This window comes from Pygocentrus nattereri, chromosome 12 (genome assembly GCF_015220715.1).
Source record: "Pygocentrus nattereri isolate fPygNat1 chromosome 12, fPygNat1.pri, whole genome shotgun sequence".
Lineage (NCBI taxonomy): Eukaryota > Metazoa > Chordata > Actinopteri > Characiformes > Serrasalmidae > Pygocentrus > Pygocentrus nattereri.
Genome location: NC_051222.1, coordinates 11,527,147 through 11,544,453, shown reverse-complemented (window position 1 = coordinate 11,544,453; position 17,307 = coordinate 11,527,147). Strand labels below are relative to the sequence as shown.

The following is a 17,307-nucleotide window of genomic DNA, read 5'->3' as shown; positions in this document are numbered from 1 at the left end:
GGGGGACCTTGGAGTAGAGCCGCTACTCCTCTGCATTGAGAGGAGCCAGCTGAGGTGGATGCCCCCTGGACGCCTCCCGGTGGCGGTGTACCAGGCACAGCCTACCGGGATAAGACTCTGGGGTCGTCCTAGGACCCGCTGCGATTAACGATGATAATGATGATGATTTTTGCCTGTGATTTGTATGTCTGCTCTTATTTTTCATTAAGACCGTACTGTTGTTTTTCCATTTTTTACCTAAATTCCCATGTAAAGCACTTTGAGATTTTGTAGCTAAATGGAAAAAAGTTTAATTAAAATGTTTTTATTATTATTATTATTATTATATGCTAATGATATTATATGATCATATGATATGATCATATCATATAACTACGATATGCTCAGAAAAGCATGTCCACTCCTACATTGACTAAATTGCATTGATTAAATGCATAAAACTGTGACATTCTTCTCTACATTTGTAAATGATATATATGCAGGTCTTAGTGTTTTCCTACTTGATATGTAACATTTATGAGTATCTTACATGTAATACCCCTCTGGTATTAGTCGGACTGTCTGTGTGTACCTGAAAGCGATAAGGGGTCTCGTCTTGTTTCAAACACAGGTTCCGAGGCTCCTTCAGAGGGTATATGTAGCCATATTTCACCAAGAAGTTTCCTATATGTAACGCCTCTAAAAACACACACGCAAAAAAAAATTCAATGTTATATTACTACAGCTATATCACAGCCATAGCTGGTACTGACAATGCTGGTGTAGCACTGAGTCAGCATCAGTCATTAGCCAGCACTGGTTTCTTCAGTAATGGTAATACCATTAGGTTGAAGCATACGTGTATTTTTTTGCTAATATGCAAATAAATTAGTATTTGTCTTAACACACATATGTGAAAAGTATTGATTTTCTAATGTATTATAGTGAAAACAATAAACATTGTACTTGGGATACCTCAAAATAAATGACTCAGCTTGACTCTTTACTGCACATGCTCTCTTTTCTGGAGCACATTAAGTCACTGCGGAACTCTCTGGAGTCTTGTTTACAACACATACACCTGCGTGATGCCCTAGATGTTTACCTAAGCTTACCGAGCACAACAGGGGTGCAGAAAAACACAGCTCTGCGTAAATATTTCCACTTTCAAACTGCTCCTTCATAATACTCACACTACACTGACACTCACACTAGAGAGTATTTTTGTGTGATCTGCGATGTTAGGATTACAAGTGAATTCTGTTCTAATTGCTGACAGTTGATATTATCCTAATTCCTGCTTACCCAGAGTTCTGATAATCAGAGTGCTCTGCTCTTTGCACTGCATTTAGAATGTAAGGATATTTTGGCTACAGCAGTTTTGAACTGTATGTGAATGCACACGTGTCTGAGTTTTTGAGCGTGCCTGCATGTATGTGTGTGCGTTTACATTTTCAGGGCCAAACTGTTCTGATTTTGTAGTATTTCTTTTTGGAAAATTTGGTTAGGCTTTGCAACATGGAAATTGTGTGTAAAGGCCCATATCCACTGTTTATCATGTACAGTACTGTGCAAATGAGATTCCCATGCTTTTACATTGACGGTATTCAGCAGACAGTCTTATCCAGAGCAACTTACAATTTGACTGTTTTTACACATGTAGGCAAAGGTCATGTTAGGAGTCTTGCCCAAGGACTCATATTGGTATAGTGTAGGATTGAACCCCAGTCTACTGTGTAGAAAGTAGAGGGGTTACCCGCTACACCTGATTCCTTTAATAATAAATAATAAATATAAATAATAAATAAAAAAATATAATAATAAAACCATGCATCCCTACGGGGTGCCTTTAAAGACTAAGTAAATATCTAAGTAACTATATGGAGTATATGTATGACCCCCTCGTCCTGAAATAGGTATAAATAATGAGTATATGTGTGTTGGAAAACTCGCAAAGGAGCACACAATAAGGATCATGTCATCTCCTCAGGGACTCCTGCTGGAAACAAAGCATAGCAACCAGCATGACACATGCACACATTGCATTTGCATACAAACAAAGATATACACACATCTGCATGTGCACATACACATGTGTTCCTACCTTCTTCCGTTATGGTATACTTTTGAATCAGCCAATCAACAATATCTCGACCTGGATGGACAAAAACAGAAGAGTGTCAAATGGACATATGGACAAACAAACACATCCATTCAAACACACACCACTTGGTCTGTGTATTGTGGCTGCCTGAACAAAGACTTCTTTCTTCATTTTTGTCACTTTTTACAGCATTTGTAATTTTGTGCCAAAAATTTCCAATAAAATAATGAAACCACAAGCAAAATATTAAGTACCAAAATGTCCAAAATGTGTTGCTAATACAATGAGACTTAAATCAAACTTAACATTTAAAAAAAAAGATTAGAACTCATTTTCACTCATTCTGATATAAATGTATTAGTCATTTTGTCTGTTTTTGCTTTATTGTGTTTCTATCTGCTGAACTGGCTGATAAAGTTTTTTGCTTCTGGAATCTTTCTTTTGCTTTTTGCAGGGGGCAGAAGCTATGCGTCCAGAAGACCTGCCACTTCACATCAATTGACCAATAGAGAGTGCAGGTAAATACCCTCTTAACGCCACAGAATAGGGTTGCGATACCCTGTGCAATATAGATTACTATCTCCTAGCTATTTCTGGTTTATGATACTATTCCTGGGGGAATGTTAGAGGCGGGGGATTCTAAGCAGGTCATTGTTCAAAAACAAAGCTGTTTTACAGCACAGTACACACACACAAGAAATAGCCGTATGTATGGACCGCAAGCTGCCCCTTACTCTGACAGAATGAGGATCCTCTTAATCAATATCCAGAAAGCTGTTTCAGCACAGCACCGCAGGCTGTGGTAACACCACACCATATTGGTATTGGTAGTTTCTGGCATGGCCTGGTTCAGTTTAATAACCTGCATATTTACAGGCTATAAACTACTTCTTGTTAAAATAACAAAATGACTAGACATTAACCATGTGAAATAGCCTAAAGGCCATTGGTAGCAGAGCTATGTGTCAGCTTGGTTTTTAGTGATGTAATCAGATGTTTTGTGAAGTATCAGTGTAACAATCACGGCACCGTGATAAAAAAGATCTGCAGAACGTTCTGAAGCCAGACAGCTGACTCAGGACATGGACCAGCGCTAAAAGAAAACTGTTTGTGAGACAAAGACAAATTTATTTACTGGGGGGGGTTCAGGAATGTTCAACTGCAACTGGTACACTGGTTACCCACTGCTATAAAGTTCTACAACAAGTCCCTTTACTGCAGAGATGGTGTAACGTGTGGGAGCGATGATGTGGCGGATGCATACGCTGAGAGAAGTGAGATTTATTAGGGGCAAATCCACAAACCAGGGTCCAAGAGCCAACATGGAGACATGGAGGGACAGACATAACATAAAGGAATACAGACTAAACACAACAACAGAGAACAGACAATAAAACGGAGGCCAGAAGATATAACACCAAACAAAACAATGCAAACAATACAATACAAAGCCCAAACAAAGACCAGCAAGCTAAAAGGGAAAAACACAGGGCTTAAATACAACAGGGTTAACAAGACACAGGTGGATAACACAGGTGAGAACAATCAAGGGGGAGGGGAGGGACTAATCGTGACAGATGGTACTGATCTCCTGCTGTCAGAACAGTGCTGAACAACATCACTGTATCTCCTCTCCAATTAACACACGCTGGGCAATATATCATATCATAGCTACTACTGTAATGACACTAACTGTGCACTTTACACTGTGCAATCTTGATGCAACTCTGAAGCAGTGAGGCCTATAATATGTGCTTTTAGTTTACCTCATACCACTCAGTGCCTGCTGTCTTATAAATACAACAAATATGTGTCATATGCAATGTAAATATTTAAATAGATATACTTTTGTTTCATTTCTCTTGTACTTTAACTTGTGCCTAGATTCATTTCTATTTTTCTTCATAGTAAGTTTATATGTCTTGCTACTCAAACACTGCAATTTCCTTTCGGGATCAATAAAGTTAGCTCATTCTACCTACCTACCTACCTACCTATTTAAAAATAAAAAAGGACCTGATTTTTAACATTATTTGAATGTAGGAAAGATCTCTTTTTGTTTTATTCATATACTTTCAAAACTTGCAGTAACTATGCACTGTTTGTTAGTAATGTTAATATTTCATTATTACTGAACATTTTGCTATGGCTAACTGACCATTGTTCAATCAAAATATGCCAAAACTGCAACAGCAAAATAGGCACTCAATACATGAACTATTCAAAGATAATTTTGAATACAAACAAGTTGAAACAATAGGCTGTTTTGTGTATAGATTACTGTTAAATGTCTTTAATGTCTAATGTTTTTTTTGCCTATTTGCTTTGAACTAGACACCAGGCATCTTTTATTTTTGTGTAAGTGCTGGCCCATAGAAGGTGGTCAAACAAAGATTATGTTTCAGTGCATACTGGGAAGTGTAGTGCAGCTTGAAACAGGCTAATATTAATAGAACATTAAAATAAGTTCCCAGGCTGAATAGTATTGTTCCACAGGCCTGACATGGCCTGCAGGCCTTGTGTTTGGCATAGAATAAAGCAGTAGCCCTACCATTGTATGTAAAAGTTTGTGCTTTTCTGGTCAAATGTTATGATTTTAAGTGAAAATAAGTGAACATCTCCTCTACATTTATTTGCTCATCTTTATATATATATATATATATATATATATATATATATATATATATATATATATAAAGATGAGCAAATAAATAGAAATTTGATGAAAAAATTACTTTTAAATTTGTTAGTTCTACAGGACGTATTAACTTATTCTCACTCACTCAGACAGTCAACAAAATATGTAATCTGAGCAGGGGACTTCAATACTTTATCACATTTAATCAAAATCTACCTTTGTCTGTGCTACAGCAACACTCAGCGCAATCTGCACCTACTGCATCTGTATCACACAGTTGATTAGGATGGACAACGCTGTTGACATGTTTCTCTGTAAAAACATAAAGCTCATTGATTAAAAACCACTTCTAATAGAAGCCAGTGTGTTTTGAAGCAACTGCCCACTGGCATCTATTATAAGTGTGTTCCGGGACTAGGGGGGGTGGGGTTTTTTTTTGGAATGGGGGTTTCTATTCTTTTCTAAGTGGAATTATTGTTCATGGTAATCAATAGTGAGCTACAGAGGCAGAAGGTAAAGATTAGGGTTCCATTAGCAAGCAGGAAGTTCGCTGTATGAGCTCTTTATGGCTCAGCAGATGATGCTGCCGTAATTCTCAGCCAAAGCTGCTGCACATCACGTGGCTCATTTTCAGGCAGGAACTATGGTGTAAAAAGGCTGAGCTCAGAGTGAGTGTGTTTGGTGTGGGCAGCCATGCATATAGGTAAAAAGTGGATATTTTGACATGATGGACCTTTTCATTCACGTTTATAAAATTTCATTTTCTTATGTAAGAGCCTTTAACGTTTTATATAGTGCTCAATATCTGATCATTTTTGTGTTAAGTGTGACACTGTTAATGTTTGCCTGAACAAGTTCTAAGAGGAAATAACAGATTCTCGGAGGAACTGATCTGTTATAATAAAAGTCCAGTCTTCGTTAAGCACATCTTGTTTCTACGCTCAATGCCTACATGTATACCTGCTCTGTGGGGGTCCTGACCACTGAAGAACAGGGTAAAAAGGGGTTAACAAAGTTTGCAGAGAAACAGATGGTCTGTAATTGTAGAACTATAAAGTGTACATATATGGTAAGTGGAGCTGATAAAGTGGACAGTGAGCGTAGAAACATGGAGGTAGCCATGTGCAACACACTCCGAGCTTCGACAAATCATTATATATACATCATACATGATGTATTTCCCACATTTAGATTATACTTGTGCGCCTCCCTCAAAGTCACCAAGAACACAAATTTCAAAATAAATTCCAAACAGAAAATATTTTAAGTTTTTATGAATAAACAACGGCACAAAATGGCCCTTATTTTTTGAAGGTACACAGAATTGAGCACATGTTCGACTGCCATGACTAATGCATATCTGATATATGCCTGAAAGCAGGTCTGATTCAGGACACTGCCATGATTAAAAAAGCACCTAAACGTTCTATAATAACTAATATTGATTACTTAATCTGCAACCCCAATTCCAATGAAGTTGGGACGTTGTGTAGAACATAAATAAAAACACAATACGTGATTTGCAAATGCTTTTCAAACTATATTCAATTGAATACACTACAAAGACAAGATATTTAATGTTCAAACGGATAAACTTTATTGTTTCTTGCAAATATTCACTCATTTTGAATTTGATGCCTGCAACACGTTCCAAAGAGGTTGGGACAGGGGCAACAAAAGACTGGGAAAGTTGAGGAATGCTCAAAAAATCATGGACGTCGTGTCCTCCGGTCCAAAGAGGAAAAGGACTGTCTGGATTGCTATCAGTGCAAAGTTCAAAAGCCAGCATCTCTGATGGTGTGGGGGGTGTTAGTGCCCATGTCATGGGTAACTTGCACATCTGTGAAGGCACCATTAATGCTGAAAGGCACTTACAGGTCTTGGAGCAACATATGCTGCCATCTAAGCAATGTCTTTTTCAGAGACGTCCCTGCTTATTTCAGCAAGACAATGCCAAGCCACATTCTGCACGTGTTACAACAGCGTGCCTTCATAGTAAAAGACTGCAGGTTCTAGACTGGCCTGTAGTCCAGACCTGTCTCCTATTGAAAATGTGTGGCGCATTATGAAGCGCAAAATGCGACAACGGAGACCCCGGAATGTTGAGCAACTGAAGTTGTATACCAAGCAAGAATGGGAAAGAATTCTACCTACAAAGCTTCAACAATTAATGTCCTCAGTTCCCAAATGCTTATTGAGTGTTGTTAAAAGGAAAGGTGATGTAACACAGTGGTAAACATGACCCTGTCATGTTCTCTGAATCTTTTGATGATATTATGGACTGTAGATGATGAAAATCCCTAAATTCCTTGCAATTGCACGTTGAGAAACATTGTTCTTAAACCGTTGGACTGTTTGCTCACGCAGTTTTTCACAAAGTGGTGAACCTCGCTCCGTCCTTCCTTGTGAATGACTGAGCCTTTCAGGGATGCTCCCTTTATACCCAATCATGACACTCACCTGTTTCCAATTAACCTGTTCACCTGTGGAATGTTCCAAACAGGTGTTTTTTGAGCATTCCTCAACTTTCCCAGTCTTTTGTTGCCCCTGTCCCAACTTCTGGAACGTATTGCAGGCATCAAATTCAAAATGAGTGAATATTTGAATCCATTTGAACATTAAATATCTTGTCTTTATAGTGTATTCAGTTGAATATAAGTTGATAAGGATTTGCAAATCATCGTATTCTCTTTTTATTTATGTTTTACACAACATCCCAACTTCATTGGAATTGGAGTTGTATAATACATAAAAATTAAACATTCTACAATAAATAATCAAATATTGATATTGGAAACATCAGTCAAAAATGATTGTCTGTCCAAACTCAATACATTTTTATGCTTATTATCTGCAGATACTCACTCGATTCTGATATCTTGTCTGATCTCATAACCATATGCACCAAGATGAAATTCAGCACAGTACAGCTAAATAAAAACTGAATTAGATTCTGACTGTGTTCCCTCACACTTTCCCTTGCGTCAACCCTACCTCCTCTGAGAGAGCGACACTGCAGGCTACTGTATAATTAATCATAAAAAATGAACTTTCGGGCCGAAAAACACACAGTGTCATCTGAGTTCAGTGTGCATAGACTTTAAGATGGATAGCCGTTCCCTTCAAACACTCACACTGAGTTTCAGAGATACACACAGTAAGCCTGGCATCACTTCCAATCACTGTGTTTTTCACAGCAGCCCTAAAATACAATGTACACCTGTTTTGGAGGCTCTGCAGTTTTTCCACAAAAGTAATAATGTTTTCCCACAAGGGTTGATGGTGGAGCTGAAGGTGTAGTCTTTTTAAGATCAGAATAGCAAATTAAAAGACAATTATAATCATCTCTTTCTGTACAGTTGTCTGAACAAATTTTAAGAGGAAAAATGTAACATAGTACAATAGCGCTTGTGAAGTGGTGTCAAACCAGAAAAATGAATATTTTGGATATTTTGGCCAAAAGGCTTCAGCTCTTTCTAAATAATTTGTGTGCCAGTATTCATGATGGTATAGGTGGCCATTAGTGCACATCTCTGAAGGTACCATTAATGCTGAAGGTTTTGGCCACATATGCTGCCACCTTTTTCAGGGAAGTCCTTGCTTATTTCAGCAAGACAATGCCAAACCACATTCTGCATGTGTTACAACAGCATTTTCTCCATATTAAAAGAGCTTGGGTGCCTGCAGTCCAGACCCTGTCACACACTGATAACATTTGAACAATACGACAAAGGAGACTCTGACCGGTTGAGCAGCTGAAATCCTATGTTAAGCAAAAATGAGAAAACATTTCACTTCCAAAACTACAGCAGTTGGTCTCCTCTGTTCTTAAATGCTTAAAAACTGTTGTGAAAAGAAGAGGTTATGAAACGCAGTGGAAAACATGACCCTGTGCCAACATATTAATTTATATATATATATATATATATATATATATATATATATATATATATATATATATATAAGCATCAGCATCAGCCACAAAAGGTTCATATCGGTCAAGCCCGAAAAATCTTCCCTAATAATAACAACAATTAACTATTTCTGCCACTAACTAACAGGAGGTCTGTCTCTAATTAACTAATTGCCTGATTGTGTCGTGACATGTTGGCGGCTCATGAAGATGAACTGAACAGCTCATTTCAACTTCAGCTAATGAGAAGAGACAATGAGAGAGAGACAATGAGAGAGAGACAATGAGAGAGAGAGAGAGAGAGAGAGAGAGGGGGAGAGGGAGAGAGATAGAGGGAGAGGGAGAGAGAGAATGAGAGAGAGAGAGAGAGAGAGAGAGAGAGAGAGAGAGAGAGGGGGGGGGGGGGGGAGAGGGAGAGAGATAGAGGGAGAGAGAGAGAGAGAATGAGAGAGAGAGAGAGAGAGAGACTCACCGGTCATCGCATGAGGTATAACTGTGATGAGCAGCCGCTGGTTCCTCATCTTCATTCCCATGTCAGGGTCTTGCATCGACACGATCACCCGCTCCATCTACATCAACACAGCACACCAAAAACACACTGACTGCAGTCACAATATTCTCCAAACACATCACAGCAACATGATATCTGAAGATATTGAAGTCAGCATTAATAAAGGAAGCGAACCCAGGCTTCCTCAGTGCTGCTACTCTGAACTGAAGCCTGACTCAGCTCATCATCAATGGACTGATTACTTTTACATTCACACAATTTTACTCTTCACTTCATTTGTGTTTTGAGTTGTTCTTCCAAAACAATCTTAAAGAACCAGTAATCATGAACATCACAGTTAACAGTGTTTCTGTCCTCTATGAATATTAATAAAGCTAAATATCAATACGGTAGCGTGACGTCAAAACTCAGTTTTCAATACATTCAGACAAAACACTGTAAAAATCAACCACAGGCCTTTCATTACAGCATGAGTGAGTCCTCAGTATTGTATGGAGTCCATTCAGTAACAGGCTGAGAAAAGCTTTGACGGAAATATTCACTCACTGTTCCCTCTGTTAGGCACTACTAGTAATAATACCTGCTCTGTGGGGGTCCTGACCATTGAAGAACAGGGTAAAAGGGGTCTTTCAACGCCCTGTTTATTACATTATATATATTTGTGATCATATAAATGCTACTTTTAAGTTAAACTACAGATCCTTCATTTTTTTACAGAAATAAAAACAACAACAGTCACTTTACTGCCTTTAAAAAGGTGACGACAGAAACTGAACTCTACTCATGGAAAGTGCAGCTGCACTACACAGTGATTTTATAGAAACTCATTCACACCAGCTAGAAAAGACAACAATCCCCTTTTCTTTTCCAGCAGTCTGTCTATTTTAACTTCGTGAGAAAAAATAATAAGTCTGAACAACGACTGTCAAGCAAATCATTATTTTAGTCCTTATTTCTCGATAACATGTAAAAGAAAAGGCATTATCTACACAGTCGGTATTTTTATACACTTACTCTCACTTTGGAGCCAATAAGTCGTTATTCTGAGATAAAAAACTTTGACAAACTGCTGCCACAAACAGAAGAACAGAAAACGGGCGGTTTTCTCTGCAGAACGAGCTTCAACAGAGAGAATTTACCACAGAAACGTCGTTATTTTGAAGTGAGCTTCGTCAAAACTTCGTGAAGTGAGGGGCTCTGAGGGTCTCAGGAGCTGAACACAGCTGGCAGACTGTCAGCTAACGGTTTCTGAGGTAAAGGACAGAAAGCAGCCCCTCAGGGTCTCGGCCGTCCTACCTTGGTCAAGCAGGGCATCTGTTCTCTCTGCACTCCGCCTTGGTTCAGCGTGTTGATGGTCATGGTGGCTGCTCGGCTTGCTCCCCGCGCACCGACTGGAGTCAGAGAGAGAGAGAGAGAGAGAGAGAGAGAGAGAGAGAGAGAGAGAGAGAGAGAGAGAGAGAGAGAGAGCATTTGTGAAAAGCTTCGCTAATGCCCCGCCCTTATTCTGTCAAGCCCAGCCCACTACACAGTGATTGACTAGTGGTTCAAAGGCCGGTTAGGGTTAGGTTTAGGGTTTGTCCCGTTATATTGACAACATGACTGAAGACCACCAGAGGGCGCGCGCGAGTGAGTCCTGGATGAATGGGGTGAACTGGTTGAGTTAAACGGCTAAAAAGCGAAAAGTTTCTAGCGACTTGTTCAGCACCTTCATTTAATTTTATAAAGTACTAAGATGCATTTCACTAAAAATGAACCTGAATATTTCCTTTTTACAATTGAAATATAAAAAATAAAATAACGACTATCGTATTATGTTATTAAATTACATTTATAGACTATTAATATCGTGTACATTTGTATAATTGTTATTGTATATATTAACTACAATAAAAACTGTGTATATTTTACTTAATATTATCGGACCTTCCTGTTTATTTTCGATATCAAGTTGGTCGCTATGTGTTTCAGCGCCGCGCTGTGATCTCGCGCTCTAGAACGGTCTTCGTGGCTACGTTGTTCGTCGCCTGCGTTCCAGCGCTCAGACCAGCGATCCGCTCTGCTAAACCAGCGCGACTCGATAAAGCTCAAACTTTATCAGGACACGACCCGCATTTCAACTCACTGCCCACTCAGCGACAGACACCACCTACAGGCGAGTCTCCACCACATTTCTACACTCTTTTTTCGGCGGTTTTCGTTTGTTTATCGCTTTTATTGACGCTGCACTGTCGAGGCCTTTCAGTCACTGTTTAAATTCGAATTTATGAACATTATTGGAAAAAAACAGCGAAGAAAAACCTCCTCCTCACTGAACTGCGTCCTCCAGCTCTGCTCGCTGTCTCTGAGCTCAGCTCTTCTCTGTTACTGCTTTAGATCAGAACAGACAGCTTTACTATTTGTTCTTATACTCGCTTACAGCGCGTCTGGACGGAACCGTGCATTTTCAGTTCTTTCAGTACCTTGTATTAGATCTTTAAGGCACCTTTACTTTTTACAGTGGAGTCACATCGCAACGTCACCTCGTACCTTTTAGCTGGAAAACAGTGAATTTGTGGAGACAGTTAACTGATAACAAACATGATAAACTCACTAAACGATGCTGGGAGTCTCATTTAATTACATCTGTCCGAGGTTCGTGCAGAAAGAGCTGAACTAGATGTTTATTGGTTCTCTCGCTGGTTCAGTCAGAGGATTTCTAGTGAGGAGAACCGCCACTCAGTGATGTCTTTTTAGCGTCTGGTTGGTCAGACACTAGATGGCACTCCTGAGAGAGTCCAAAATCAATGGGTTTTTATGGAGATTCTGTGTAAAACTGTCATTTGTAAACGGTTAATCCTTTTAAAGGGTCCATGTCATGGAAAACCACGTTGTCCTCACTTTATTGAAATAGATATAGTAAACAATGTTTAACTTTCAAAAAATACACACCAGTTCATAAAGTCCATATATGGAACTGAAGCTGAAAAACAACCAGTTTGGAATTCACTGTTTTTGTGATGTCAGAAAAACTCATTTGCATATATCCACCTATTCAGCCAACCGCAGATTAACCCCTCCTCACTTACACAGAGTTATAAGGAGCATTTCAACCCAGACTGCTTTTTGAACAAAGCAAAATTCAGCCAATCAGAACAGAGCTCATTTACATGTAATAGTCTTAATGGCACAGCCTGTTTAACTCTAAGGGATGAAGAGAGGTTTTGTCCCTTCAACACTGACAAAGCCAAACCAGCCAATCAGCACTCAGCAGTGCTAGCATCCCACGACCCAATACGGGTCAATTATCTGTAGAAAAACATTACGATCCTGACAAGTCTTTGCAAATTATTTAATGCTCTTTCTTTCACTTTTAAAGGAAATCTCTGTATGAAAGACCAAAAACTAATTTTAATGGTGTTTTCAGTCATTTTGCTCCATTCACCCCATTCATTGAGGACTCAGGGCGCCATCTAGTGTTGTAACCATGTTTTTGGTTTAATGGAGGAAAAGGTCCTTAAACAAGTTCTGCTGCTGGAATGAATGTTAGGAAGTCCTTTAAGTGGAGAACGTTTTCAGAAGTTTGACAGGAGTGTTGAAATACATTTTGCAGTTCTGTTTTAAGAAACTGAGTCTATCTGTTTATATTAAAGGATTAAATATTCACAAATTACAATGAACAGAAGCTCCATAGGAACCCATTCATTTTGGATTCTCTTATTACCGCCCTGTAGTGTCTGACCAACCCAGTATGTTAGGGTGGTGCAGGACATATATGAGGATAGTGAGACAGTGGTGAGGTGTGCAGTTGGAGTGACAAATGGTTTCAAGGTGAAGGTAAGGTTACAGCAGGGATCAGCTTTGAGCCCCTTCTTGTTTGCAATGGTGATGGAAAGGTTGACAGATGAGGTCAGGCAGGAGGCTCTATGGACCATGATGTTTACAGATGACATTGTAATCTGTGGTGAGAGTAGAGAGCAGGTGGAAGAGAATCTGGAGAGGTGGAGGTTTGCACTGGAGAGGAGAGGAATGAAGGTCAGTAGAGACAAGACGGAATACATGTGTGTGAATGAGAGGGAGGCAGGTGGAAAGGTGAAGATGCAAGGAGTAGAGGTCGTAAAGGTGGATGACTTCAAATATCTTGGGTCAACCATCCAGAACAATGGACAGTGTAGAAAAGAGGTGAAGAAGAGGGTGCAGGCAGGATGGAGTGGGTGGAGACGGGTGTCAGGGCTGATGTGTGACAGAAGGATAGCAGCAAGAGTGAAAGGGAAGGTTTACAAGACAGAAGTGCGTCCTGCTATGATGTATGGTTTGGAGACTGTGGCTCTGTCTAAAAGACAGGAGGCTGAGCTGGAGGTGGCGGAGATGAAGATGCTGAGATTTTCGTTGGGAGTGACAAGGCTGGACAAGATTAGAAATGAGCAGATCAGAGGGACAGTGAAGGTGGAGCAGTTTGGAGATAAAGCCAGAGAGGCCAGGTTGAGATGGTTTGGACATGTGTTGAGGAGGAATAGTGGATATATTGGGCAAAGAATGTTGGAGATGGAGCTGCCGGGTAGAAGGAGAAGAGGTAGACCTCAGAGAAGGTTTATGTATGTAGTGAAGGTGGACATGGAGATGGTTGGTGTAAAAGTAGAGGAGGCAGTGGATAGGGCAAGATGGAGGCAGATGATCCGCTTTGACGTCCCCTAAAGGGAGCAGCCGAAAGAAGAAGAAGAAGTGTCTGACCAACCCAGTAGACTTTACTGAGCGGCAGTTCTCACTAGAAATTCTCTCTCATTTTAACCAGGCGCAAAGTCCCTGTCATGTGATTTTCAGACAGGAATAGTAAACTAAAAATTCAGCCACTTTAATTATTGTTAAAGCCAGCTAATATGGCATTCATATTCATCATGTGTACATTGTGCAATGCATGCTATGTTACCACTGCAGCCTTTGATGTGAAACACTATGAATGGATAAAAGCCTTTGAGCTTTTTTGGTGTTATTTCTGACTGTAACTTTCTGTAACTTGACAGATCCCATTAGAAAGCTACCTGAAATTAGCATCATCAGTCTGATAGTATTTGGATAAATATAAAGCTACTTTTAAAGTAAATGATTCAGCATGAAATACTGCTACAGACTGTGTAGCTGCTCCACATTCATAATAGATGACAAAGCTTTTGTGGTTCATTAAACGTCCCATTGAGTTTATGTTGGTACAGAACAGCTACACTGTGTATTTCTTGTATTTCCTGCTTTATTTTATGTTGGAACACCTTCACAGCTTTTAATAAATAGCTCCATGCTCTAAAGAGGTTGTTGCATGTCATAAAATGAGTTCAGATCAATTTTAAATTTAAAGTAAAAAGTATGAATGTCTGTAGTAGCTGATAGTAGCTGGAGTTTCTAATGTACAGCACCACTGGCTACCACCACTAGGGGCACCAGCAGGAATTAGCATTATCTTAGTGGTGTTAATTGGATGAACTAAAGCTATAAGGATGAAAAATGTTTGTAAATTAAATGTTGTTATGTAATGTTATTGAATTTATAGCTGTATTTAACACAAAGGTTAATGAAATTAGTGGAATATCATGCTTTCTTTTATGTTTGCATGGCTGTAAACAAAACGCGCCTTTAGTAACGTAACAGCTGATAGATGCTCTGTGGTGTCTTCTGTCAGATGTTCCCAAAGCAGTTTATTACAGAGCCACAGTTACGCTGTTAGGACACAAGATCAAATATGACAAGAGGGATACGTCTCCATATCACTGTAACTTAATTTTATCTTATAGACATCAGACTTTTCAACATGTTGCAGATTATTTAAACACCGACTTCTGTCAGAACTGAAATTAAGCAGCTGATTTAGAAGAAATTATTTCTATTTGGTGAATAAACATTGTAATAATTTAATGTAATAATAAAAATTGTAACAATTTGTTTGGATAGTCTGCTGTAGATGCTTACCAGGCCTTTAACTCACAGTCAACTAAATGTCCATGAAACCGCAGCACAATCATACTATTTTTGCCAGGGCCTCTATTGGATTTGTGATGCTACTGCTAAGCTAACAGTTGTGTACATTCACTTTTGATGCATGTATTTCAGGGGCATTATTGTAGGGGGTCAGACTGCAGATTTAAAGTCATAGAGACAGATATTCACTTCTCTGTTTTATGAACAGGAGCTGGAAGTCTTTGCTCTGTGGGATCTTTGCTCTGCAGGATATGTATCTTCTTCAGATGATAATAAGTGAAAAAATGGTGGACAGGGTGTGATGGTGTTTTGCAGAGAGAGCAGTTGATGTCTGGCAACATAACTCCAGTGATTTTACGCATGGTGTTGATTACCCACTGTGTGTCTGTCCGCTCTGCCTTTGTGCTGCTGAAGAATCACACAGACTGCAATATGTCCGTAAGCCCTCGAAGGAACTATGATTCATTTCATCAGCAGCTTCTGTGGCAGGTTTTCCTTCTTTAGTTTCCTCAAAAAAGAGACGTTGTTTTCCGATTACAGAGGCTGTGTTGGTATCCCAAGACACTTCCTCCGTTACTGACAAGCCCAAGAACTTGAAGGTGGTGACCTGTTCCACTTCCTCACTGTTGGTGTAGAGCAAGGGATAGTCCACAATCATCTCCTTGGTTTTCCTGATATTCAGGCTTAAATTGTGGTCATGGCTCCAAAGTGCCAGCTTTTGTACTTTCTTCCTATATGTAGGCACATCATTGTTTGTGATGAGGCCAAGCACTGTGGTGTCATCTGCAAATGTAATGATGTAATTTTACAGGTAGTTGGTAAGTGTGTAGAGTGTATATGGCGGTGAACTGAGTACACATCCCTGTGGGGCACTGGTGCTGATGGTTAGTGTTGATGATTGGTGGTTGCCGAATCTGACTGACTGTTTATGGTTTGTTAGGAAGTCCAACACCCAGTTGCACAGTGAGGTACTGAGCTTTGAGTTCAGTAGTTTTGTAATGAGTTTGCCTGGCAGGATAGTATTGAATGCAGAACTGAAATTGATGAAGAGAATATGGAAATTCACAGACAATGTGAAGCATGAGGGCTATAGAGGTCTTCCATCTACCTGTTCTGCCTATAGGCAAACTGGTGGTGGAGAAAAGAAGCTGGAATGATGCTACTGATGTATTTTATGACCAGTCTCTCCAGGCATCTGGCAGGTAAAGGATGAGAGGCAGAGGCCTGTAGTCAGGAAAGTGACTGCTGACTGTTTTGGTACTGGAATTATTGTGGATGTTTTGAAACATGAAAGTACACATGGTAGAGATTATGGTAGAAGCAGTAGAGTGGTTAAAGGTGTTTGTGAAAACCTCTGTTAACTGGTCCTCAAAGTCTTTTAAGATGTGTCCCATAACCCCGTCTAGGCCAGCAGCTTTCCTGGGTTTGATGCTCCCAAGGCAGAGTCTCACGTCATGGTGGCTCAATAAAGGTGCAGCATCACTGGAGGGACGGGGCTGCAGCTCTTGGTTTCTGTTGTTTTTGTCAAACCAGAAAGGCCAATAAAGCGAAACAAATCAAGAAACACTACAAACAGGAACAGGCAGGACACAACATTAACCAACCTCAACACTGTACAATAGGGAACAAGCAAGGCAAGCACTATAAATACAGAGACAGTAAACAATGAACAGCTGGACACAATAATTAACAGGAGAGATTACAGATTAATGATTTGAACACATTGGCTAGAAGATGGAGCTGGGGAGAAAGATAAGAACAAAGTGGAGAGAGAAAAGCATGGAAGAACCACAGTGGAAACCGTGAACCACGCAGGAGTGAGAGTGACAGGGGACTGCAGCTGGACTGGGAACTGGACAGACACAGGATACTGGATATACACAGAACACTGGGAGGCAGGCTAAGCAGGAAATCCACATTATTAAAATACTTAAAGGAAAATGAGTAATTATCCATTTACCAATGTGAAAACAAACTACATCATTGGAAGCAGACTGCTGATGTGCCAGGAGTCAGCAAAGTCTTCTGTCGTGTGAGTTTCAGCTATGAGCAGGACGTCTGGAGGGTGGCACATTCAGGTCATGTTTTCTTTGCATTTTTTTATGAATAAATATTCAAATTGGATAACAGTCTATCAGGATAGTGATAATCAGCTATAGACACTTCCATGCCTTTATTTTACAGCTGAATACCGGTATGATCATGTTTTGCTGGGGCTG

At 39.7% G+C, this 17,307-nt stretch overlaps 1 protein-coding gene across 1 annotated transcript in view; it reads right to left on the bottom strand.

Annotated features, from left to right (window-relative positions):
• The window catches only part of rgs11 (regulator of G protein signaling 11), a 30,525-nt gene extending 20,003 nt beyond the window's left edge, over nucleotides 1-10,522 (bottom strand). The window contains exons 1-4 of the mRNA XM_017717410.2: nucleotides 10,442-10,522; nucleotides 9,107-9,203; nucleotides 2,084-2,134; nucleotides 572-678 (exon numbers count right to left, since the gene is read on the bottom strand). Coding sequence (XP_017572899.1) covers nucleotides 572-678; nucleotides 2,084-2,134; nucleotides 9,107-9,203; nucleotides 10,442-10,504 — 318 coding nt within the window. The 5' untranslated portion in view covers nucleotides 10,505-10,522. The remainder of the gene's footprint in view (nucleotides 1-571; nucleotides 679-2,083; nucleotides 2,135-9,106; nucleotides 9,204-10,441) is intronic.
• Between the last annotated feature and the right edge of the window lie 6,785 nt (nucleotides 10,523-17,307).